Genomic DNA, 25090 nt, shown 5'->3' with positions numbered 1-25090 from the left:
CCCCCAATCGAGTCGGATGTGAAAGTACACATTGTGCAGCTACACAAAGCTGATTTATTAAGAGGGTAAGAGTCATAACAGGACAGACTGTTCATAACTTGTTTCAGTTGATTTGAAATAAAACTTTAATGACAGATATATGGTAAACTTGCAACATTCACGTACACATTCTAATATAAAATAAAATCATGAGCAAACATCGCATCAGCATTTCTTTTACACCAACTGACTTAAAACAAAGCATATTTGACTGTTTGGAGGTATTTTGCATACACATACACAGAAATATGGAGAAAGTGGAATGTTTTAGTGCCTTCGGTGTATTTACGAGTCTTCAAGCTGCAACTCCAAGCATATTTTATAGCCACCTTTGTTTTTTGCAAGACAGTATAATTTTTGCCCAGCTTTCATCTTCTTTGTTGTATTCCTGCTTTTATAACATCTATAGTAGATTAACAATAAACAGCTTTCAGAGCACAATCAGTAGCCATCAGTATAAATTTGTACATGTAATGCACACATGCTCTCATGTACATCTGCACTATTGATGTGATGTTTAGAACTAAACCATTACAAGATACTGTACTATGATCAATCAAGTGCTTTTCTAGCAATACTAAGGGACCAATTGAGTAGTGAATACAAGTGATATATGCAATATGGAAAATGAAAATCATAGCCTGTTTCTTCTACAGTAAAGTTGGTTTGAACAAAGGTAGGTGAGAAAAATACATGAGCAATACAAAGCGTGTGTGATGAGTGACAGTAGTCGGTTGGAGCTGACCCAGTGTTTTCTTTTAAACCAAAGAGTAAACATCTGACCACAGTCAATAAAATCTGTCAATACAAAGTTTGCAAATGGCTTTTACCGACTGTGTTTGAATATAACTGCAGTGAATGCCACACATCTGTTTTTGCATTGTACACTAAGAAATATTTCACAGCAATATTTCATCAAGGTTTGGTGTTTATTAAGTCAAGTTTCTGCTTTTTCCTTTTGCTTCTTGCTCTTTTTCAGGAATGATGGTGGCTTGAACTTCTTCTTCTTCTTGGACGGGGACTTGGATGGCGAACCCTCAGGTGTCCCACCCTGTGGTTTGGCAGGCAGGGCAGCAGGGCTGGAGGTGTCATTGGTTGAAAGAGCCTTCATCCCTTTCTCTAGTTCTTCAGCCTGCTTCTCCTCTTCACCTCCATTCTGTATGACCGGGGAGTCCGTTTTTGTGTCTTCTGCTCCAAGGATTGCCATAAAATAAAAATAAAAAATAAAAAAAGGCAACATTTTAGCAGTCAGTCACAAAGTCTTGAGTGTAGTTGAGTGGCAAAGACAAACGGCATACAGTACATCTTATCAGTGCAGATGAGCATGCGCTCTTTGTGAGATTTGTGCGGTTTCTGTACTTACTAGTGAGACAAGACCAAAGCACCAGAGGTGTGCCCTATGAATCATTTGTGGAGTAACACAGAAAAGGACAGACAGACACAGAGGGACACAGGTACAGGAGATACAGTGGGTACAGGGACAGATGGATCTGTATCAACACTGATAAGATAGCAAAACATTTTGACTTAAGACACAGGTAAACCTGTAAACCATCAATGGCTTCAGATGCCATTTGTTTTGATGTTTATGGCTCGCCAAAATGTCCTCTTAGAGAAAAGCGGACAACAGCTAAAACGTGACACCCAGTGTTACTCCCCTTTGACTGAAAAGTAAGTGGGAAACCCAAAGACAACTGTCACAGCGATCTAGAATGGAAAACACTTGCAATGAAAAATGTTCACAGGAAATACCTGTTGTAAGCATGAGGTCCATGTAAAAGTACAGTGGTGCCTTGAGATAAGAGTGACTCGACTTAGGGGTTTTGAGATGCAAGCCGTTGTTCGGCCGATATTTGGCTTTGACTTGAGAGCAAAAAAAATTGAGATATGAGTGTTGTATGATGGCAGTGAACTCAACTCAACTCACTTCACAACAAGCAGCAGTTTGGCAGATAAAGAACGTCTTTAAAAAGAGACGCCCAGGGGCGTGGCTAAAAGGGAGCCCAGGGGCGTGGCTAAAAGGGAGCCCAGGTACACACTTAGGCTTCCAGCATGAGTCGCGGCTACCCCACTATACAAGAACTTGAGCCGCCCAGTCACGTAGTTGGGAGACCGGCATGAGTCCACCATCCCCCCGCTACTGTACATCATTTCTACCGCGACAGCGTGCAGTAAGCAAGCTAACTATGCCTACACCCTGAAAATGCATGTTCCCTGGATGCCACAATTTACAGAACAATTGTTTGGTTATTTAAATTGTGTTATATATTTTGTTACGCAAAGCATTAGGCAACATTCGTCTCTGTAGTGTGTCAAAGTTACAAGACATTTATGTTCACTTTACAGGAACTTTAAGCAATGAATATTTGAACAAACAGTGGAGCAACACATGTAAACAGACAGTCAATACTCGCAGGCATATATTCTTTATCCTTTGCAAAAAATACCGAATATTACTTTAGTTTACTGAGTCAGTTGTGATCTTCTTTGTGTGCGTCTTTATAACTGTATTATGCTTCCCTCAGGTTGCCAAGGCGCGTACACAAGAAGTGGCACCATGTCCATTGAATTGAAGCAAAAACAGTTAAATTCTTTAGATTCTATTAAATTATGCAATTACTGTTTTTATAAAGCACACTAATATAGAATGCTATTTTTCACATTACAAATATTTTTGTTCGTGGGGGAAAAGATTATTTGAGATGAAGTGTTTTGAGTTACAAACATAGCCATGGAACAAATTCAACGGTTACCTCAAGGAACCACTACATGGTATATTTTCATTGAAATGTGCTTCATTTGGATCTAGTCTGTATGTATGTATGTATGTATCTTGTCTGACAGTATGCTCTGCTGGGGTTAGTCAACTTTTTGGGTCCAAGCTGTAGCTGCCCCTTGTATACAATACTTTATTAGTATTATATATAATTGGGGAAGAAATGTAGAAAATGTTATGCCTGTGGCCACTATCACTTCACAAGGTCACCAATATTTGAAAATCAATTATTATGAATTGTACCACAACAATGTATGGTGTTAAATTCAGAATAGTGGGAATTTACTTGTTTATTGCACGCATGAATCTTTATAGTCAATTCAATGTGTACTGCACATGCTTACATCATATTTTTAGATAGCCTTGTATGTAGGTCGTTAGCTCAAACTCTCCAGAGGTGGTTGGTGACTACTATGAGGAGTAACATGGCCATCAGTGACCATTTGAAGCATGAGAGGGTAAAAGCAGAGTTGATCAGACTTGTTCATGGAAGACTGCAGCAGGAAGCCGGGTCACGTAGCCATTGTGCATGGGATGCAGGGCAAGCAGTGAGGGAAACTCCAAAGCCTCACCTGAGACGGTGGGGTGGTTGGGAACAGGGCCCTTTGCGGGGGAGGTAGCAGGAGACGTGTCATTTGCCACCTCCTCCTCTACTTAGACAAAGCACAGAGTTACACACTAACAGATTGAGATAATTGCTCAGCTGCCCATAAACTGTAGCTGGGAGGCATAGAAAAGCAGACAGTGGCAGACTACCAAGATTGTTGTGTAAAGTAGGGATGAGGCTATCGATATAGAAATAGTCACAACCATTTAGCATATATATCCCGTAACAAATATCAATATTATTTGACAAATATGAATTGGGGTGCATGGATCACTTTAAGGTGGAATAGTGGTCAACTGATTAGCACATCTGCCTCACAGTTCTGAGGATCCGGGTTCAAATCCGGCCTCGCCTGTGTGGCGTTTGCATGTTCTCCCCGTGGCCAAGTGGGTTTTCTCCGGGTACTCCGGTTTCCTCCCACATCCCAAATACATGCATGCTAGGTTAATTGAAAACAAAATTTGCCGTAGTTCTGAATGTGAGTGCAAACGGTTATTTGTTTATATGTGCCCTGCGATTAGCAGGCGACCAGTTCAGGGTGTACCCCGCCTCTCGCCCAGAGTCAGCTAGGATAGGCTCCAGCACGGCTGCGACACTAGTGAGGCTAAGCGGTATGGAAAATGGATGGATAGATCACTTTTTTTAACCCCCTTTTAGATAGTTTACTTGAATTACTATGTCTAAACACTTGATTATGACAGTTATCAAATCCTTATTATATTAGGTCAATGTGGATAAGCAAAAGGCAAAACCTTTACAGAAAGGATTTAAGTCATCGTGATTTCCACGCAATAAATATGAATTTAAGTTAAACATTTCTGGCTCAGATTAGTAAAAGAGATGGGAAAATAAGACATTTTCCATCTTTGTATGACCATTTTATTCATATTTGTTATTTTACCTTTCATTTTATGTAATATCCTATATAATATAATACATTTGGCATAAATGGCCAGTATTTGTCAAGCTATTTGCTTGTAAATTTCATATATTGACAGAAAAAAAACAAGAAATGATAACTACCTGGATTGATGAAATTGCAAGAAAAAGTATCAGTGTTGTATTAAATCCAAAAAGTGGGGCCTTCCCCATCCCTAGCATACATACTATATACAAACAACAATGTGTAGATGAATGGCAACAAAGACACTTAAACACAAAACATAGGTTTGATAAAAGACAAAACACCTCACAGCTCCCAGCCAAAGGAAGATGAGTTTTAAACTTAAAAAGTACAGGCCAGTGCATGTTTTCCCTGCGCTTTTGTCCAAAAACTTTGTATGTTTGTAAGTATGTTTGGTTCGTGAGTGTAAATGGTTGTCCGTCTCAGTACTACGTGTAAGCCCTCTGACCGATTGACTAAATCAGTCTGGACAGGAAAAACGGCCTACAGAGTTCAACCACAAACACACACAAAAAATATTGCAATGTTCGCAAATATACTTTCTTAGTTATAAACAGTATTATGAGGAAGTTCAGCTCTAAATGACAACTTTAGTTCTACCTTATCTGAGAACAAATGATATCAAATATGATTACTAATGAATACTTTGATCAAGACTGGCTGAATGAAACCTACCATTGGTTTTAATGTCTTGTTTCTTCTGCACTTCCATGCGATAGTCCTCTAGCTCCTGGTCTGTCAGCTGATTAAAGGGGTTGGGAGTTTCGGGCTCTGGTGGGACTTGGGGTGCACTGACTGGTGACTAGTGAACAGACATGCCCAAAAATAAATTTAAAAAAACAACAAAAAACAAAATCACAGCTCTTAAATGGAGTAAGGATTTGCAAGGAAATACAGTACAGTTGGGTTCAAAATAATAGCAGTCCAATGTAACCAACCAGATCAATCACCTGTTTGTTGGAAATTATATTAGAAGAAGAATCATCTTTATTGTCATGAACATGCACACGAAATTTGTTCTCTGCATTTTACCCATCACAGGGAACACACACACTTGTTAGAGGAGCACACTGGAGCAGGGGGCAGCTTAGGCGCCCGGGGAGCGGTTCGGGGTATCGGTGTCTTACTCAAGGGCACCACATGGTAAATAATTTACCAGTATGTATAGGAGAGTCCTTGAGAACCAAGAGACCCAACATAACGATGTACATGCTCCTGAGGCTGTGGTTATTAGTGTTTTTTACACAACGTTAAGTAGTGAAAGATGCCGTGTAGTCATTGCTAAGTTAGCGGCCTAAAAAATAATGATAACAAATGAAATAAAAACATGCTTTCACATGATGCCCTCTGAACATTTCTGCCTGCCCCCTCAAGAATGTATTCCTAGAACCGGCCCTGGCACGGAGAGATAGAGACAGGCAGGAGCAGACCCCAGCCCTTAGCGGTTTTGCTTTTGTTTGTGGTGTTTTTACTCTAGGAGGTGAGAGGTGATGAAGTTCTCGAGTACACAAATGACAAGACCAAAGGGACACTGTGTGGGAATTACTCCCATCTAGCGTTGAAATTGTGCATTGCATCCAAACGAATAGTGCGCACTGGACCCTCAGCTTTTCAAACACATATTGCAACAACGGTAGCCGTCATATATCAAAGAACAACCCTGTTTAACAAAAACGAATGAAAAAAAAAGTTAGATTTAGGCTAATTTAGGCAGTGTTGACTTTTGTCAAGGAGAAAACTGGCAACAAGATGGCAGACTGTCATGGCGCTCCCCTATTGGATCAACACTCATGTATAAATGAATCTAAAACTCTTTGCTTACGAGAATGTATGAGATTATTCGCAGAGGTCATAATAAACCAATGATAACACAAATACAGACAATGATTTTGGCCAGTAAACAATTGAAAATGTTACACAGTCCCCTTTAACGGGTGTCTTGCTAATGTGCACATATTAGCTCCTAGCCCATATGTTTTGTTTAGCTAAACCTCTTCAACATACAGGCTTAAGTACTGGGACATTACAGGTGAATATATATACATTTTATTCTTTGATAGTGAAGAGAGCGTGGATCCATATACTTTAATCTAAAAATGACGAGAACATGAACTTTTTTTTTACCTGAAGTCATGTCTTAAACAGCCTTGGAATCATATTGATGGTAGGCTCCTCATCTTAAAAGAATTTATTCTACTAGTTTGTGGTTGAGGGAAATTGATCAATACTGTACCTCATACAGACAGACAGTCCTCCTTTAAATGTGAAAAAGTACACTGAATATAAGTTGTGGAGAGAGAATTGTAGTGGTAATAATGAGAGCAACAAAATAAAAACACAAAGAGTAGCAAATGAATGAAAAAAATACAAGTGCCCTTTTTCTCAATTGAGCCTCTGCAGCCCCACCCAAAAACAAAATGTCCCTGTTCAGAAGAACAGCGTATTTTGATTAAAACAATAAATGGAAATGGGGAAATGTAAAATGTGTGACGCTAATCTATCGGCAAGAAGCCACTATAAAGTACCTTTGTTAAAATAATAATAGTAATAATAAGTACCAAAGAGGTCAAAATTTGTCAAAAATCACATCGGCTGGCCTCAAGAGAAATGGGGAAACATTTCGTGGATTGATGAAAGCAAGATTGTTCTTTTTGGGTCCTAGGTCAGACCCCAAACTGAGTGTTGGTCAGACCCCAAACACTGAATTCAAACCACAGTACTCTGTAGATCCATGCTAGGGATCACAGATTAGTTTGCACGTATCAAAATACTAATAAATTATGCTGCCTTAGGCTGAATAGGAAATGCCCTTGAAATGGGTGTTTAAAAAAGACATTGGGCCTCATTTAATAACCGTGCGTATGCACAGATTTGTTCTTAAATCATGCATAAGCAGATTTGACTCAAAAACCTGTGATTTAGCAATACATTCATACTTGTTTTTGTTTGTACTCTGCGAACAAATTTTGAAAATCCTCAGTCCATGTGTATGAAAAAAATCATCCTGGGCTGGAAAACCAATTCACGGGTGCAAGAAGTTAGTCAGTTGCATGCAACACATATGTGAAGCAATTCTCAGAAATAGTGGCTATATAGCTAAACATTAGTTTAGTGAATGAGAGGAATGCAAAATATACACACACTATAAGGCAAATTTACAGACACTATTCATTTTAAACAATATTATTTCCCATTTTCCCAAAATATTTGTTTTTCTTCATGCTTTGATTTAGAATGTTATGTGCAGTGTTCCAAATGCAGGGAAATAACTATTATCATTATTTTGAACTTTACTCTTGCTTTTAAATGCACTGCTTTTATTTTGAACACTACTGTATGTATGAAGACACTGCGTTTTACCGGAGGAGTATCATCTGTTACCACACTGGCAAGGACTTGAGACTGTGGCCCTGCTGTCTTCATGTCTTGCTGATTCTGCTGTCGGATCTGAGGAGGAAAAATAAAGTATTTTGCACTTGAACACCAGTATGATGTTCACAGTAAGTAAGGTACCTTGTTTCGTGTCTCGATAACTTCTCGAGGGTTAGTAAAAAGAGGCACAAACTGGTTTGGGTTTTCTATCTTGATTGATGTACTACCAGCTTGTGTCACTTCCTCTGTCTTCATCCACTGACGAAGAGAGACAACAGTTCAGTATTACTTACAAAACCCTCAATTATGTTCTCTTCTCTCATTGCTATTTTATGAGATAAGGGCTTCCAAAGTGTACTCCATCTTCCTCTTGAAGGTGCTTATTTGTTCTGCCATTAGAGGGAGGACTCTGCACTGCAGCAAACCCAACTGAGTCTAGGCGTCCTCTGCATTGCAGAGCTACAGTGAGGTGAGATGGAGGTGGTAAACAGAGGGGGAACTAACTCCTCCCATTGGCATGAAACAGACATCCAATTTTCTTTTTCCATCAATTGAACCGCCCATGTTTAACAGCACTTAGCCCTGTCCGGTTGTATGGAAAATGGAGTGTATCCCAGCTGACCGCGAGACCCTGGAGTGATTACATCCCAATCATTGATAAGGAAACCAGCTTGAGCTACAGTAGGTGTATGAAACTATATAAACCTCTATAGTACCAATCACTGCAATTTAGCAAATTTTCCTGTTATCAGAAAAGAAAAATAACCCCAAACCTCAGTCACTATGACAACAAAAAGAAATACATTCCATATTTTTTAAATAATTTTTAGTCTACTAATTTATTATTATGAAATTACGTTCACTATTATCTGACTTCAGGTGAGAGGTAATAACAAAGCATGTTTTTGGGATTGGGACTTCTTGTGGGAGGAAAATGGCGTACCCAGAAAAGATCCCATGTGAGCAGGGGTAGAAATAAACTCTGCCCAGAGATGATGTAACCAAGATTTCAAAACCAGATAAAATCAGACTATGAGGGAGACTACAGGAGAGGTGCACCTCGAACCCCAACACCACTTGACTTGTTTACAGTGCTAATGATTGCTTAGTATTGCTAGTGCTACTATTCAGTTGAAGCTGGATATGCATTCTCTGTGACTATTCATTAAGACTGCACTTTCATAATTACATGCAATTATGAATGGCCATGTTTGAGAATCGCGCTGGTCCACATTGGTGAGGGGCGTGGCTTTGGTCAGAGACTCACGGGGTGGAGAGTTGGGGGGTGGTGATTAGTGAGGTGACTCTACATACAAATCTTGCTACCACTCCAAACTTCCAATTAATGCCTGGATCAGACTACAAGACAAATTTGGTCTTTCATGATTGCACGATGTCTGACTACTGCCAAAAAATACGGCCCTATCTCGGTCAGAAAGTGGCATCACTATACGACATGTATTCCTTTTTTGTTGTTGTCCTGTTCGGCTGTTATGTCAAGCAGAATGGAAGATCTGTATCCCTTTTATGCCGGAATAGTTTTACTGTGTCACAGTGGAGTTTTTAAGCTACCACTGTGGTTTCTTAGTTTTATAATTGATGTTTATTGAGAATCAGAGTCGATCAGACACGACATGTATTCCAGTACCACCGCATCCTGTCTTTTACGATCACTGGCCTTTATCTTGTCAAATCAAACACTATTGGAGAGGCGGAACCACAAAACCATGGCGACGACAACAACAATGCGCCGCACCAATGTATTGTGTAGGGGTAAAAAGAGTACAAAATGAGGAAAAACATTGTGGTCGTCACCGGTGCACGGGAGAGGACGTTCATTCAAGAATTGTTTGAGGTATGTTCACATACTTTTAATACAATACGGCCCGCAAGCAGTCAACAAAATGTTATGTATCCTAACAAGCTAGTGCTAGCACTAACGTTTGTATGTAAACATTCCAGCATTCTGTCAAATCATGCTCTAAAGCTTCGGTAAACATTGGTTTGGACACATGAATAAATGTTGACAACGGCTTGCAAGTATGTGACAACAGCAAGTACGGGAGGCGATTTGCATAGTTTATGTCTAGCACACAACCATTGGTCCAAGCATGTAATCAGCCAGTTGAGTGCATTCCCCAAACTAATCACATTTCCAGTACAACAGACTTACAGTGGTGCGCATGTGTCCAGGACTGGCTTGTTCCTGGTTGACTTTCTGGTAGGTATTGGGTGTGTTGAGCCATCGAGTTCTCTCCTGCTGCTGACGCTGGGTAAAAGGGTGCTGCTTGAGACCCAGAGGAACACCGTCATCATCGAACTGGTGAAAGGCTGTGGTCGTTGCAGGAACCTCTATATCCTTTCGTGTTTGTGACCGTGATCGTTCCAGCAGCAACGGGAAACGGTAGGCATAGCCAGTACGGTAACCCTGGAATACACCAAGTGGCAAGGGCTCACTGATAAATATAGACGATTTCTACCTGCTAGAAAAATGTTTCTTTTAATCCAATGTGATACATCCATCCATCCATTTTCTACACCGCTTATCCTCACTAGGGTCGCGGTTAAGCTGGAGCCTATCACAGCTAACTGCGAGCAGTACGCGGGGTACACCCTGAACTGGTTGCGAGCCAATCGCAGGGCACACATAAACAAACAATCATTCACACTCACATTCACACCTAGGGGAAATTTAGAGACTTCAATTAACTATTACTATTACTAACTTAATTACTATGCATGTTTTTGGGACGTGGGAGGAAACTGGAGTACCTGGAGAAACCCCACGCAGGCACGGGGGGAGAACATGCAAGCTCCACACAGACGAGGCCGGATTTAAACCCTGGTCCTCAAAACAGTCGGCCACCATGCCGCTCCAATGTGATACATTTAAAGGGAAACTAAAATATTTCATATATATTTTAGCCTCCTCCTGCCCGATGATAGCTGGGATAGGCTCCAGCACGCCCGCGACCCTAGTGGGGAGAAGCGGCTCAGAAAATGGATGGATATATATAATATGAAATATTTTAGTAAATATAAAATATTTCATATATGTATATATAAATAATATATGAAATATTTTAGTTTCCCTTAAAATGCGGCAACCGATCACCACCTGGTGGTGAGTTGGCTCCGATGGTGGGGGAAGATGCCGATGCAGCCAACCAGAGTTGTGGTTAGTCGTGCCTGTTGTGGCGGCAATACCAGAACCCGTTGGTGGACACCAGCGGTGGGGGATGCCATCAAACTGAAGAAGGGGTCCTATCTGGCCTTTTTGGCCTGTGGCACTCCTGAGGCAGCTGATGGCACCGGCTGGCCAAGCGGAATGCAGCTTTGGTGGCGCTGAGGCAAAAACCCGGGCGTGGGAGGAGTTCAGTGAGGCCATGGAGAACAATTTCCGGACAGCTTTGAGGAAATTCTGGTCCAACAACCGGCGTCTCAGGAGGGGGAGGGAGTGTACCATCAATACTGTGAATAGAGAGGATGGGGCACTGCTGACCTTGACTTGGGACGTTGTGAGCCGGTGAGGAGAATACTTCGAAGACCTCCTCAATTCCACCGACACGCCTTCCCTTGAGGAAGCAGTGTCTGGGGTCTCTGGGCTCTCCTATCTCTGGGGTTGAGGTCACCCGGATGGTTAAAAAGCTCCTCGGTGGGAAGGTCCCGAGGGTGGATGAGATTTTCCCGGAGTTCCTAAAGGCTCTGCATGTTGTGGGGCTGTCCAGGTTGACACGCCTCTGCAACAACACGTGGACATCGGGGACAGTGCCTTTGGATTGGCAGACTGGGGTGGTGGTCCCCCTTTTTAAGAAGGGGGATCGGAAAGTGTGTTCCAACTACAGGGGGATCACACTCCTCAGCCTCCCTGGTAAGGTCTATTCAGGGGTGCTGCAGAGGAGGGTCCGTCGGGAAGTTGAATCACAGATTCAGGAGGAGGAGTGTGGTTTTTTTTTTAACAGTGGACCAGCTCTACACCCTCAGTAGGGTCCTCAAGGGTGCATGGGAGTTTGCCCAACCAGTCTACGTGTGTTTTGTGGACTTGGAGAAGGCGTTCGACCATGTACCTCGGGGAGTCCTGTGGGGGGTGCTTCGGGAGTATGGGTTACCGAACCCCCTGATACGGGCTGTTCGACCCTGTTCCCTGTACGACCAGTGTCAGTGTTTGGTCCGCATTGCTGGCAGTAAGTCAGACTCATTTCCGGTGAGGGTTGGACTCTGCCAAGACTGTCCTTTGTCACTGATTCTGTTCATAACTTTTATGGACAGAATTCTAGGCACAGCCGAGGTGTAGAGGGGGTCCGGTTTGGATACCTCAGTATTGCATCTTTGCTTTTTGCAGATGATGTGGTTCTGTTGAGAATCAACACGTCCAAATCTGAGACCATTGTCCTCAGTCGGAAAAGGGTGGAGTGCCCTCTCCAGGTCGGGGATGAGATCCTACCCCAAGTGGAGGAATTCAAGTATCGTGGGGTCTTGTTCAGGAGTGGAGGAAGAATTGAACGGGAGATCGGTACAACGTCTGCAGTGATGCAGACTTTGTATCGGTCCGTTGTGGTGAAGAAGGAGCTAAGCCGAAAGGCGAATCTCTCAATTTACCAGTCGATCTACGTTCCTACCCTCACCTACCATTCACGAGCTGTGGGTCGTGACCGAAAGAACAGGATTCCGGATACAAGTGGCCGAAATGAGTTTCTTCCGCAGGGTGTCCGGGCTCTCCCTTAGAGATAGGGTGAGAAGCTCGGTCATCCAGGAGTGCTCAGAGTAGAGCCGCTGCTCCTCCGCATTGAGAGGAGCCAGATGAGGTGGCTTGGGCATCTGATTAGAATGCCTCCTGAACGACTCCCTGGTGAGGTGTTCCGGGCGCGTCCCACCGGGCCTCCCTGTTAAAGCTACTGCCCCCGCTACCTGACCTCGGATGAGCGGAAAAAAATGGATGGATGGAGAAGAACGAAAATAATGAAATATTAGAAATCTTGGGGGGCATCTCTATATCCTTATTTTCTATACTTAAGGAAATTTACTGCAAAAAGGTCAAAACCACAAAGATACCAATGTGTTAAGACGTGGGTTGTGGTGGGTCCGAGACCCAAAAGTGGGTCGCGGACAGGTAGTAAAAAAAATTGCATGCATTCCTATTCTCATTTTGTCTACCAAGTTCCCACTCGGAACACAGTAGGAAAGCGACAAAAAATGTTACTTCCTTGTTCTCTAGACACTAGGTTACTATACAGGTTACTTACTTAGAAATACTATACATGTCTGTTCAGAAGCTATTTTCAAACCAAAATTCTTTATTGTTCTTAAAATCTTTGAAGGTGGGTCACGACTTGGCAACAACAGGAAAATGGGGGTCCCAGTGTGACAACAGTTGAGAACCACTGCTCTAAATTGTCCTTTGGTGCAAATTTGAGTGTGAATGACTGATTTTCTACACATGACCTGCAACTGCCTGGCAGCAAGTTCAGTCGAGCACACACGCGATACTACGCTCAGTGTTCTTACTGCAAAAACTATTTCATTAATTGGAAAGTAAAATATATCGACTGATTTTTTTTTTTTTAACTCACTCACCAAATTATCTAAAGTTCTCATGAGGGCTTCAAACTCATGTTCTCCAATGCGGCTCTTTTGCATTGGGCCAAAGGTAGATCCAGCCCAGCCCACAGTGCCGGCATGATTGGGTTTATAGGTGGTCCGGTCAAGTAAAATCAGGTTTTGTTCACCGCCAGCACTGCACAATGCTGATACCTGGCACATACAGTAAATTGAATAATCAAATTAAGTAATTTTAAAATGATGCCATGTTTTAGATTCTATCAAAATGTGAACATTTGAATAACATACAGTATTTGTGTGCGTGTGCGTGTACCTGGATTTGAGAGGCAGCTTGAATGTGGTAGATTGCGTAGAAGGCCTCCTCCACAGACTCCCCTAGGGTGACTATGCCATGATTTCTAAGCACCAGTACCTTCACATAATTGAAATCCACAATAAGGTTGCATCAAAACAATTGAGGAATTAGATGTCCGTCCACATGCAATAAGAAGGCATTCTTAAAAGCTCTCATATTGGAGAAGTGGTACATTCACTAATGAGGTATTCATTCTTTGCACCCATGAGGAAAGCACAAGATCACTGGTGAATAAAACACTATATAGTAGGGGTGACCAGTCTTTTGTAGTCGACTAACCTTACAAGTGGGCCCAAGGCTCTTCTGAAGCTCCACACGGTCTTCCTTTGCCTCCATTACGCCGTTGTATTCAAAATAGGCCACATCACCAACAAGCAGGGCTTCATGGGACAATGGCAGCAGGCCACATTTCATAGCTGACACCTGAAGACAGAAATTGTTGGAGAATGATCATAATGTTTGATGTCAGACAAATATATAGTGTTGTCACAAATCACTATACACTATACATATTATATGATATTATATTATATATAAAGTCGGCGGCACAGTGGACGACTGGTTAGAGCGTCAGCCTCACAGTTCTGAGGAGCGGGGTTCAATCCCCGGTCCCGCCTGTGTGGAGTTTGCGTGTTCTCCCCGTGCCTGCGTGGGTTTTCTCCAGGCACTCCGGTTTCCTCCCACATCCCAAAAAGATGCATTAATTGGGGACTCTAAATTGCCCGTAGGTGTGAATGTGAGTGCGAATGTTGTTTGTTTGCATGTGCCCTGCGATTGGCTGGCAACCAGTTCAGGGTGTACCCCGCCTCCTGCCCGATGATAGCTGGGATAGGCTCCAGCACGCCCGCGACCCTAGTGAGGAGAAGCGGCTCAGAAAATGGATGGATGGATATATAAAGTCACTATACTGATTTGCTACATGTATTTTCAACTTCATTAAACATGATATTGGACTAAAAGGTGCCAGGAGGGATGCCATATTTTATTTAAAACAAGTACAGGAAGTCAACAATTCCCTAATGACATCCCAGGATGACTTACTGCCGCTGTGGCTGGTGTGTGGAGGTGAAGTAGGCAGCGAGCATCCGGTCGGGCTGAATAGATGGCTGAGTGCAGGGTAAACTTCTCTGTGTCCACACCAAGGTTAGTACTGCCCTTCTCCACCATTTCACCCAATATATTCACCTTTACCTGAAAATCACCATTAGTATGCACTTACGTATGTGACAATATCCACTCTATGAAACAACCATATTTGATATCTGAACGGGGACATATTAAAGAAAATTGACTTTTTATTTGCTTGTATACAAATAGGTGGGTCTCTGGCGTGCCCGCCCATCCATCAAGTGTGAAATTACATACAGTACTAAGCAAATCTTTTGTTAGCTGCTTGCTTCTGAAAATGTAAGTGAACTGAAATTAATATTGCCAAATTCAGTTAATTTACACAATACCGCGCGCACACACACACATACACAACGATAATCCAACACTTGACAGCTAGGCTTTAACATTCTTCACAAAGTTGTCATTTGTGAAGACTTGACAGCTAGGCTGAGCAAAGATCCAGCATTTTCAAACAACGCCGGAGTCTGGCTGTCAAACTACATAGAAGCACAATCATGTCAAACCCAAAATGTGAGCAGCACTGGAGTGTTAGCTCAGATAAGCGTTGGCTAATCATATTATCAGCGTTAGCTTCTGATCATTGCCCCATTGGAATGTTCAGTAAAGCTGTTGACGTGGGGGTAGATAGTATTTGGGTTTGGCGATGTGCCTCATTCTGGTCAAAGGAGACTCATCTCTCTCATCGACTAACAGTTAAGAGTTGGATGAAGGGAGCTATGGTGTATTTTGATTGGAGATTTTGTCTGGTTATTTATGATTGTATTATTATTTTGTTATATCTGTATATGTTTTGTGTACAGTTTGTGTACATCATACATTTTGTTTTTTGTACGTGTATGACACTCTTCTGTCTGCAGCCAGGTTGGCATTACAAAAGAGATTTTGTTCTCAATGCCTCGCCTTTACTCTGTGCTTGACCCCCCAGGTATAAATCAAGCCAGCCCCAAAAATGAAAAACATTACCACCCATGTTCTTGTGGCTGACACCAATAGTCCAAGTGGGGTGCCAACTATGGCCTCTCTGACAAAACCAATGGCCCCAAGCTGCCCATCCCCCACTAAAATTAGTCTAGAACCACCACTGGATAGGATTCCCCCCCCCATGAAAACAAGTTAATTTGAGACTAGAGAAATAGGGTGAAAAGTGTCAGATAATTCTTGATCTTTGGGGATATTTTTATGAAAGAATGTTATTGAAACACCTGGTAACTACTTTTAATTTGGCATGTCTGCTTTAAACTTGAACCATACGGTTTTTTCCTGTCCCATGCTTCAGAAAAGAAAGGAAACAAAGCATGAGTTGAAATTTTATATAATGAAAGGACAGTATATATTTGTGATCTAGAATTAATAAGAGCAATTATTCAAAAGTCATTGAAAATGATCTAAATAAATGGAGTCTTGTAGCATTTTTTTTTAAATTTCAAAGTATTTCAATGAGTGCCCTTTAAAGGGTTGAACAACTAAATAGATATTTGTAATGTATTCTATGAAGAATGCATGGGTCTTGAAATACTACTAACCAGGCTTGATCCAGTAACCTCGCTGTAGGTCAGTCCATCTGGTAGCACCAAGAAGTGTTCCTGTTCTTTGCTAAGGCGCAACTGTAATAAAAAAAAAAGACAAACACATATCACAAATGATATCACTGAAATTGGAGTCATAACAAACCACTGCAAACAGCAGTGTTTAAACTTAATTAAAAAAACAAACAAACAGTAAGACAGGTGTGACTGATCTGGGCCCAGCCATAGAGGTCAAAAAGACGATGGACACTGGCAATCTTGCAGCGCATCAGTCGTTCCCCTTTCACCATGCTGCCAGGATCGCAGCCTTGGAGGTCATTAATGGGCGTTACCATCATCATGTCTGTAAAATGGACAAACACAAAAATTCTGACAATGAGATAGTGTCGGACACAAAGCTACGTCAGGAAATATTGTGACTTTAGGTCAAAATCTGTACCCCACCCCCCCAAAAAAAAAAACCTTCAGAAATGTGTCCTCTACAGAATAAACCACTTTTCTTCAATAATTATGGATTAGATAAAGAATACAAAAATAGAAGAATGGGACTGGCACTGATAAACACTAGCTGGTTATTACCTAAAGCTATTTGAGCAAAATGTGTATGCACTCTGACAAGAATGAGGATTCAGATTGTTAACAGCAACCTCTTTATGTAAAGTCATCAAAAATAAAGTAGCAACATGACAAGCGTCCGCCATCTTTGTGGAATTTTCTAAAAACAACAACAACAACAACAACATGGAATGAGAACTTCAAACACCTGTAAAATCCTTCATAAGAAATAAATTCATGAAAAAACAATTGATGACTAAAGTACATGACCTATTCTATTGTTCACACTGCTCTTGTAATGAATAATTTTAAATGTGCGTAATTTGAGTCGTTTTTTTTAGGGCGAGTAGCGACACAAATGTCACAGTAATTTTTAAGGGGTCAGCTATGAGAACACTTTGGAATTTCAGCCGGTATGAGCTGAAATTAACGGTGGATATTTCTCACTGAAACTTGTCAGCTAATGAGGGGAGGGGGTTCATCGAGTAGCAAAGCAAAGCAAATCAAATTTATTTATATACCGCATTTCATACACAAGGTAACTCAATGTGCATTACAGGATTAAAATCATTTAAAAACAAACAAAACAACAGCTTATAAACATTTAACACAAAGAGAAAAAAATGAGAGTACAATTAAAACAGCGTGCAGTGCAAGAAAGATCATTTAAAAGCGGAAATGCTCTAAAAAGCATGAGAAAAAAAAAAAAAAAAAAAAAAAGAGTTTTTAACCTGGACTTAAAAACATTCACACTTGGGGCTGACGCCACTTCTGTTGACAACTTTTTCCATTTGTGTCCAGGATAATAGCTAAATGCTGCTTCACCATATTTGCTTTGGACTCTGTGCTCCAGTATTTGACCTGAGTCTGTCGATCTCAGAGCCCTTCTGGGTTTATATACCATTAGCATTTCTTTCATGTATTGAGGACCTAAACCATTTAGTGATTTATAGACCAGTAGCAGAACTTTAAATTCTAAATAAATAATTTTTTTTCCGGGTAGAGTTAAAAAATTTAATAAATAAAAAACATATTCCCTTAAATTATTGCCGTGATCGATTTATTTTCTGTACCTCCATCATGTTTATTTGCCTCTTCCACTAACAAAGCACTAAATCATCTTTTAAATACAGAAAATAACATACGCAGTCACATGCACCCCTCTTCCTCGCAGTCCCTAATGAAATGACCAGCGACCAGCTTGCTACTTGAAGTACCAAGAAAGATGGACAAAAACAAGAGAATGAACCAAGATTTGCAGCAAAATAATCAATAAATGTGAATATTTTCCCAAAAGTAGTTGAAATTATGTGCACCCAAAAAATGGTAACAAAAAAAAAATGTATTGTCTTTATTCATAGGGTATAAGGCCATGGATATACTGCTCCGGCCCACTTGAGATCAAATTTGGATGCATGTGGCCAGCGAACTACAATGAGTTAGACACCCCTGATTTATAATGACTATTTCTCAATATATTGTTGTCAAGGTTACAAAGGACATGACTAGCTTTGTGGGGGGCAAGGCATCCAGTAGAATTAACTGTGTAGCACCAAACTTTATAGTTGCATACATTAGCTTCATAAATAGTTGCTGAACAAGTTTCAGCCAAATCCATCCAGTAGTTCCTGAGAAAGCGTTACTAGTGATGAAATCACATAATTCTATTACAAAACTGCTGTTACCATGGCAACCAAAGCTGACATTTTCAAATTTTCTATATTTTTAAAAGCACATTATCTGTTCATATATTATGACCACATTTGAATAGCTTAGCTTCATTTTTTTCCTTTTGCAATAAATACATCCATTTTAAAAAGGATGGCATTTTGACAAACGTTTTGTCAATTTGTGCTAATTAGGGCTTTAAAATTATAAAATTATAAGTTAAAAATCTAATTTAGCATGGCCACACATGCAATCGGTACAAGTTGAGAAATAATTAAGCTATACTGTTTTACTCTAATTTGAAGGCATTTTTTGACCAGATTTTCTACAGGCAACATCACACAAAAGTGCACCATGTAGAATGGATGGTGGATCTGTATGCCTTTTCTGCTGGAACAGTTTTACTGTGCAGCAGGGGTGTTTGAAATACTCCCTCTGCTTATTTTTTAATTATTCTGATGTTTATTGAAAATGCAGCTGGACAGAAATAGGGGTTTTGGGGACTGAACAGACAAGAGGAACAGGGGTGCGAACCACAGCAGAACAATAGTTAGTCTAGATATTTGACCACAAGTAGCGTTACAACAGTCAAATTGTGTTGTTATTTGTGGATGGGAGGGTGAGACCTGGTGAGGACATGCAACAACTAACCAATAGAACAAGATGAGAGAGGACAGAATAGAGCAGGACAGGATAGGACAGGACAGGATGTGGGAAATGAGCAAGGCAGTGCTACTAATGAGTGGTGCAGTGGGATGCTTTTCATAGTGTCTAAACGCCTGTAACAGCCTGTGAGTTGGTATCTTAATAAAACCTGTGTTATTTTTAGTGGTCCCAGCATATTAACGTCTATAGCGTGTCAATGGAACTTACTGTATGAGAGAACAGATCATTTAGAGTTGAGTATTGAGTACCTGCTATTAAATGGTTCAAAATCAATCCACCCCTATTAGGTGGTTCTGTCTTTGGCTGTTGTTGGTAGGTAATAGGACAAAACAATTGATCCAGGACATCAACAATTGGGCCAATTTTAGTGTAGGCACTATGCACTTCATCATTTAAACATACTAGATGGGGAGACTGGTAGGGTTGCAGGTGAGCCATGCAAGGCCATGTAGTCAGCCAATTGCCTGAGTGCCCAGAGGTTTGATGAGCTGCCACCCTTCTTCATCTGTTCCTGGATTAGAGCATCCAGCTCCTCCTTGAATGACTGTGCACACACACACAAAAACATGTTCATAGGGGAAGAAAAAATTTTTTTTTACTCAATTACATGTACGACTTCAAAATGCCTTACAATTACAAATGAAGCAACATCAGTTTGAAAACAGTCTTGATCTGCAGTTTTACTGTAGTCATTCTACATGCACACCGTATACAGTGCTCACTGAGAATATAAGAGTGCAGCATCAGCAAAAAAAAGTGATATTTGAGAACAAATAGATTCTCTGACAGAGTTATGACCTCATCATTTTATCCCTCTGTTGACAAGCCCAGAAGGGTCAAGGCTCTAACGTGCTAGAGAGCTAGTGTTGGTGAAGCTAAGTTTTCCGACGGCTAGCATGTAGCTTTACAATTACAGAAAGTTGAAGGGCATAAATTGAATTACTTCCAAAGCCTAATGCCACAGCGACGATGTGGGAACATTTTGGATTCAAGGCATTCACACCTACGGGCAATTTAGAGCCCCCAATTAATGCATGTTTTTGGGATGTGGGAGGAAACCGGAGTGCCCGGAGAAAACCCACCCAAGCACGGGGAGAACGTGCAAACTCCACACAGGCGGGGCAGGGATTTGAACCCCGGTCCCCAGAACTGTGAGGCAGATGTGCTAACCAGTTGCTCACCGGGCCACCTATTTATCTAGTATCCAAGATATTTTATTGTTCCACATTTCAATGCCAATGTTTAATATTCTTGAGAATGAAAAGTTATTTGCTCTTAAAAAGGATGTACTTTAATTATTATGCTCTAATATCATTGTATCCATGGCATAAAAAAAAAACATCATTTATTGTGATAGACTCATTTATTGTGATAGATTTATGGTGTCTGGGATTAATATCCATCCATCCTAAAAAAGTTTTATCATAAGATGCGTAGGTGAGTGGCCTAGGCCCATCAGATTTAGAGTAGAAATAGCAACAGATGATAAGATGAAAAGAACAAATGACAACTTTGTGAAGAATGTTAAAGCCTAATTCGTCCAAAGGTCATAACCAAGCTCTGACATGGAGCAAGGATGTGGTCGAAAATTTGGCTGTGCCTAACTTTGGTGCTGGTGTACCCAAGAAATGGGCGCACCACCGCAACTAATGCAAAAAGGAGCCCTGAGGGTTCATGCTTATATGTTTTTATGCTGTATGTGTGTAGCGCAGACTGATCTCACCGGACTCTGAAGAAGGCTGGAAATGTGTTTCTTAAACTGTGGTCCTGAGCCAGGTGTTGAATGCTGAGGAGACTGGAGGACCTCAGGGACCCCATTACTCGGGCTCCGCTGCACTGGGGTTTCCATTGGGGACGGAGACTTGCTCATCTTCCACAGTTGGTGTCAAAACCACGTCTTGGTTGAGTACAACTGTCGAACATATACAGTAATCAGAAACGATGACGTTCATACAGTACGCACGAGACTACAGGTGTTCAATACATCTGTCCAATACCTGAGTTGCAGTCTATCCCAGCTGATTCGGGTGAATGGTGTGGTACACCCTAAACTGATACCTGTCAAGCATTCACCCATGCAGGCAATTTACAGTGTTTATTTGATCTATCATGCTGTACATGGTTTTGAACTGTGGCAGGAAGCCGGAGTACCCTGAGAGATGAAAACTGCACACAGATCTGAAAGAGTGACATAAGCGTGGAGGGAAGAAATGAGGAGCTTCAGTTGGTTCTGATCTGCACAGCTAAGGGAGGGAGTGCTGAGAGCTTATACTACGACTGTAGTGGCCCTGTGGGTTTTGGTTAAGCCCTAATCTGACACACAAAAAGTGTTTACATTTTACACCATTTACATTTGACCTCACTTTTGACTTTAAGTGAGCTTTGTATCCCGTACATTAAGGTTAAATTCTTATTCATGAAGTCATTTGTGTTACCTTTCAAAAGCTATCTATCCTACCAAAAGGAGACCGTATAGCACTGGCGGAAGGGAACATTCAGCACAGGTGATATTAGCTCATAGGCAAGACAGCAACTTGGTAATAGTAAAGAAACAGGTGTTACCTTAATGATCTTTAGAAAAGAGCCGAGGCCTCTTACTATTTACTTACACACTCTCACACATGCATGCGCGCGCACACACACACACACACACACAGACACACGCACACACTCACAATGCTGCAGGGAGCAGATAGGGCCCACAATCACCCCACACCCACCCACACTGACTTATTTACAGTACTTGCATCACGTAGATACAATATTGGTCGCATTGCAACAGTCACAGTCAAACATGTTGGTAGGGGCACTGGTTTTAAGTGACGAAGAGCATACTACATAACCATATAAAATTGTCTTGACATGGATCTACTAATAACACGCAATTGTAGGTCAATTAGAGTAAGTTTCCGAGAAATCCATTATGGTGCGCATGCACGTGATGTATTGGACTGTAGTGTAAATGTGCCTACTTACAGTGGCTTTGGGAGCACAAACATCCATTGTAATAATTACCTTTATTGATTTTACTTGGCTCCACTTTCATTAGGCTAGAACCACAATGGACATCCTTATCGTTAACTGAATACTGTATTGTATTTCTCACATTGTAGGCTACTTAAAATAATAACTCAGTCATCAAAGCAGGCGAAGCTCATCCATTCATTCATTTTCCATACCGCTTCACCTCACTAGGGTCGCGGGCATGCTGGAGCCTATCCCAGCTATCTTCAGGCAAGAGGTGGGGTACACCCTGAACTGGTCGCCAGACAATCACAAGGCACATATAAACAAACAACCATTCGCACTCACATTCATACCTACAGGCAATTCAGAGTCCTCAATTAACCTACCACTATGGCAAATTTCGTTTTCAACTAACCTAGCATGCATGTTTTTGGGATGTGGGAGGAAACCGGAGTACCCAGAGAAAACCCACACAGGCACAGGGAAAACATGCAACCTCCACACAGACGAGGCTGGATTTGAACTCGGGTCCACAGAACTGTGAGGCAGATGTGCTAACCAGTCGTCTACCATGCCGCCTAGCAGGGGAAACTGAGCAAGAAAATATAAAAATCTTCTTTTATTACATTGTCTGGGAAAAAAAACATTTAGATCTGGATTAATAAGAGTATAAAGCAATAAAGCCCACTTGATCAGTCTGCATAAAAAAATAAACAAAAATTATGAAGCTATAATACCTTTCTACCATATTTTACAGTGCACCTATGTTGGAATTTGTTTCCAGTCATACAGGTGTGAGGTCAGAGGTCACCGATGTCAAACAAATAGGCCTAGCTCACAATCGCTGATCTTGTTCATCCCATTGATGGTTTATGGGGTTGAGGTCATGGCTCTGTGGGGGCCAGTCAGGGTTCTCCCAAATTCATCCAACCATACTTTTGTTGTTCATATTTTGTGCATTGGGGCATGGGCATTCTGAAACAGGAAACGGGCCTTCACTAGCAGTGGTGTAATATGGTAAAATGGTAGGGCAAACAGCGGCACGCTTAGTACATCTGACTCACAGCTCTGAAGACCCGGGTTCAAATTTGTGTCAACTTCCATGATTCTTGCTAAAATGTGTCCCAAATTTTCACATCGTATTATGTAATAAATAAAGTTGAGATACTGTTACCAAAACCTTTTTCACAATAACTAGAACAATAGTTCAACAAACTAATATCCTTCACTTCTGATTTGAAAACTAGGTCTCCATCATTTTGTTGTGTCTATATATATATAAAATACTATGATCAGGTGATGGAACATTTATACGCTTTCACGGTCATAATGGCTCTGAGGGAAACCGTACCAACAATGTGGCCCGCGAGAAAAGTGAGGTTGACACCCCTGCTGTCGGCTTAATTATTATTACATTGCTGAGGTACTCATGAAGGAAACTGCGAGCGACATCCGAGACAGACTTCATCCATCTTCCGTGACGCTTATCATCATCCTTAGGTCGTCTGTGTGCTGGAGGCTATCCGTATATAGTGCACGTACAATCTTACAGCCGCTGGTTCGACAGTTAACACACAGTATTTATCAACAATGTTTCAATGTGGGGGGGGGGGGGGGGGGGGGGGGGGGGGCGAGATTTACAAAACACCTTTCATACGCAAACATTCCCTTGTGGCCGTACGTTGCATCGCTGCCTAGCGACACTCACGCGCGACGCAGCATCAGTATCAGCAGAGCCAATGACGCACTAATGGACTCCCGCAATATGTGGAGGCCGACAGCCACGACACAGTACTTGTACCCGAGACGGCCAGTTAAAAACAACCATCAGGTTGTTCGCCTTGTGTTGTCAGGGGGGGGGCAATCATAAAGCTGACAAATACAGGACAAGCACGAGCATGCGAATGGGTCGGACTAAATATTTAGAGTCGAAATACAATTGTAAGGATACAGCTAAACAACATCGGGCCTGCAACCAATAGAATATTTGATGTAAGCGACAAAATAAGGTACAATGCAAAAAAAAAAAATAATGAATAAAAAAGGAGTGAAGACTGCTTTTCTAAAAGGTGTGTTTCGCATTTTTGGTTCAGCTTCTATCAACAGCGAAACGCACACATGCCGCCTCATGCAGGCGTCGGGGTGCATAGGCAGTCCAACGCCCGACAACACACAACACAGATATTGAAGGCTAGAAAATGATTCGAAGGTAGTGGACTGACCTCAACGCCTCCCCGGGACGTATCCGCAATGTGGCCGCACAACAACCGCGGCCGTGCCGCCGCCGTCAAAGCAGGCAGATGCGTTGAGCTGCAAATGTGTTCTGAGACAGCCACGTTCCTTTGTCAGAGTGTATGATGGCAAGTCAGCGGACTATGATGCTTTTCATTGCCGGCTGCCTTCTGGACCAGCCCACTGCCACGCCTGTTCAGTCTGACATTGTCACACACACGGCGACACCCACTTTCAGAATATGCAGGTTTTACTATACCCGTGAAGCCTACTTGGATGTCCAGCGTCATGTATAAAAAGGTTGCGCAAATTCATTACATTACGGCCCGATTAAGTGGAAACACGTCACAGTCAGACGCCACCTTCTGTTGGGATGAAGAACTTTCAAGTTATCATATAGTGGATACGATGCAAAGTTGATTTGAAAATGTAATCCGAAAATATATATATATATATTTTTTTAAAGTCAGTATATCAACCTTTTATTGTTTATTTTAACGTCTTTGTCGTTTTGAAAGCTTTGGGCACTGGATAAAGAGCTATGTAACATCCAGAGTTCCATTTTGGATGTTTCACAACAGTTTTTTTTGTTTGTTTAGTTTAGTTTAGCTGCAGAATGGTGGTTTTGCATGCCTTTTTAAGATTCAACTGTTTTTTTCTGTGCAACATGGGAGTTTTAAATTAGGGGTATCCTGAGCCAATCTTTGGGATCAGAAAGCGGGCTGATGTCTGA

General features: G+C 41.6%; 1 protein-coding gene across 6 annotated transcripts; it reads right to left on the bottom strand.

Annotated features, from left to right (window-relative positions):
• Positions 1-107: 107 nt before the first annotated feature.
• add2 (adducin 2 (beta)) lies at positions 108-24674 on the bottom strand. Of its 6 annotated transcripts, XM_061766615.1 has the most exons (16): positions 24348-24674; positions 20882-21070; positions 19561-19702; positions 16461-16612; positions 16267-16347; positions 14654-14803; positions 13892-14035; positions 13571-13669; positions 13273-13449; positions 9872-10126; positions 7840-7956; positions 7687-7773; positions 5002-5128; positions 3388-3465; positions 1403-1436; positions 1199-1227 (listed from the first exon to the last, which is right to left on the bottom strand). In XM_061766615.1, coding segments are annotated over exons 2-16 (1791 nt in total). In that variant the 5' UTR covers positions 21029-21070; positions 24348-24674; the 3' UTR covers positions 1199-1226. The 6 variants fall into 6 exon arrangements, with proteins under 6 accessions (XP_061622595.1, XP_061622596.1, XP_061622598.1 ...); XM_061766611.1 differs by lacking the exon at positions 1403-1436 and having other exon boundaries at positions 108-1227; positions 24348-24671; XM_061766612.1 differs by lacking the exons at positions 1403-1436; positions 24348-24674 and adding an exon at positions 21156-21340 and having other exon boundaries at positions 108-1227.
• Between the last annotated feature and the right edge of the window lie 416 nt (positions 24675-25090).

Source organism: Phyllopteryx taeniolatus, chromosome 3, assembly GCF_024500385.1.
Source record: "Phyllopteryx taeniolatus isolate TA_2022b chromosome 3, UOR_Ptae_1.2, whole genome shotgun sequence".
Taxonomy (NCBI): domain Eukaryota; kingdom Metazoa; phylum Chordata; class Actinopteri; order Syngnathiformes; family Syngnathidae; genus Phyllopteryx; species Phyllopteryx taeniolatus.
This window is presented reverse-complemented; position numbering and strand designations above follow the sequence as displayed.

Bases quoted from the DNA above. Each gene is read 5' to 3' on its own strand.
- add2 (XM_061766611.1), bottom strand. From the start codon at position 21,028: ATGAGCAAGTCTCCGTCCCCAATGGAAACCCCAGTGCAGCGGAGCCCG. The intron at 13,450-13,570 runs GTACACGCACAC...TGTATGTGCCAG, and splicing joins AAGCTGCCTCTCAAATCCAG to GTATCAGCATTGTGCAGTGC. The intron at 10,127-13,272 runs GTGAGTGAGTTA...GGTGTATTCCAG, and splicing joins TGAGAACTTTAGATAATTTG to GGTTACCGTACTGGCTATGC.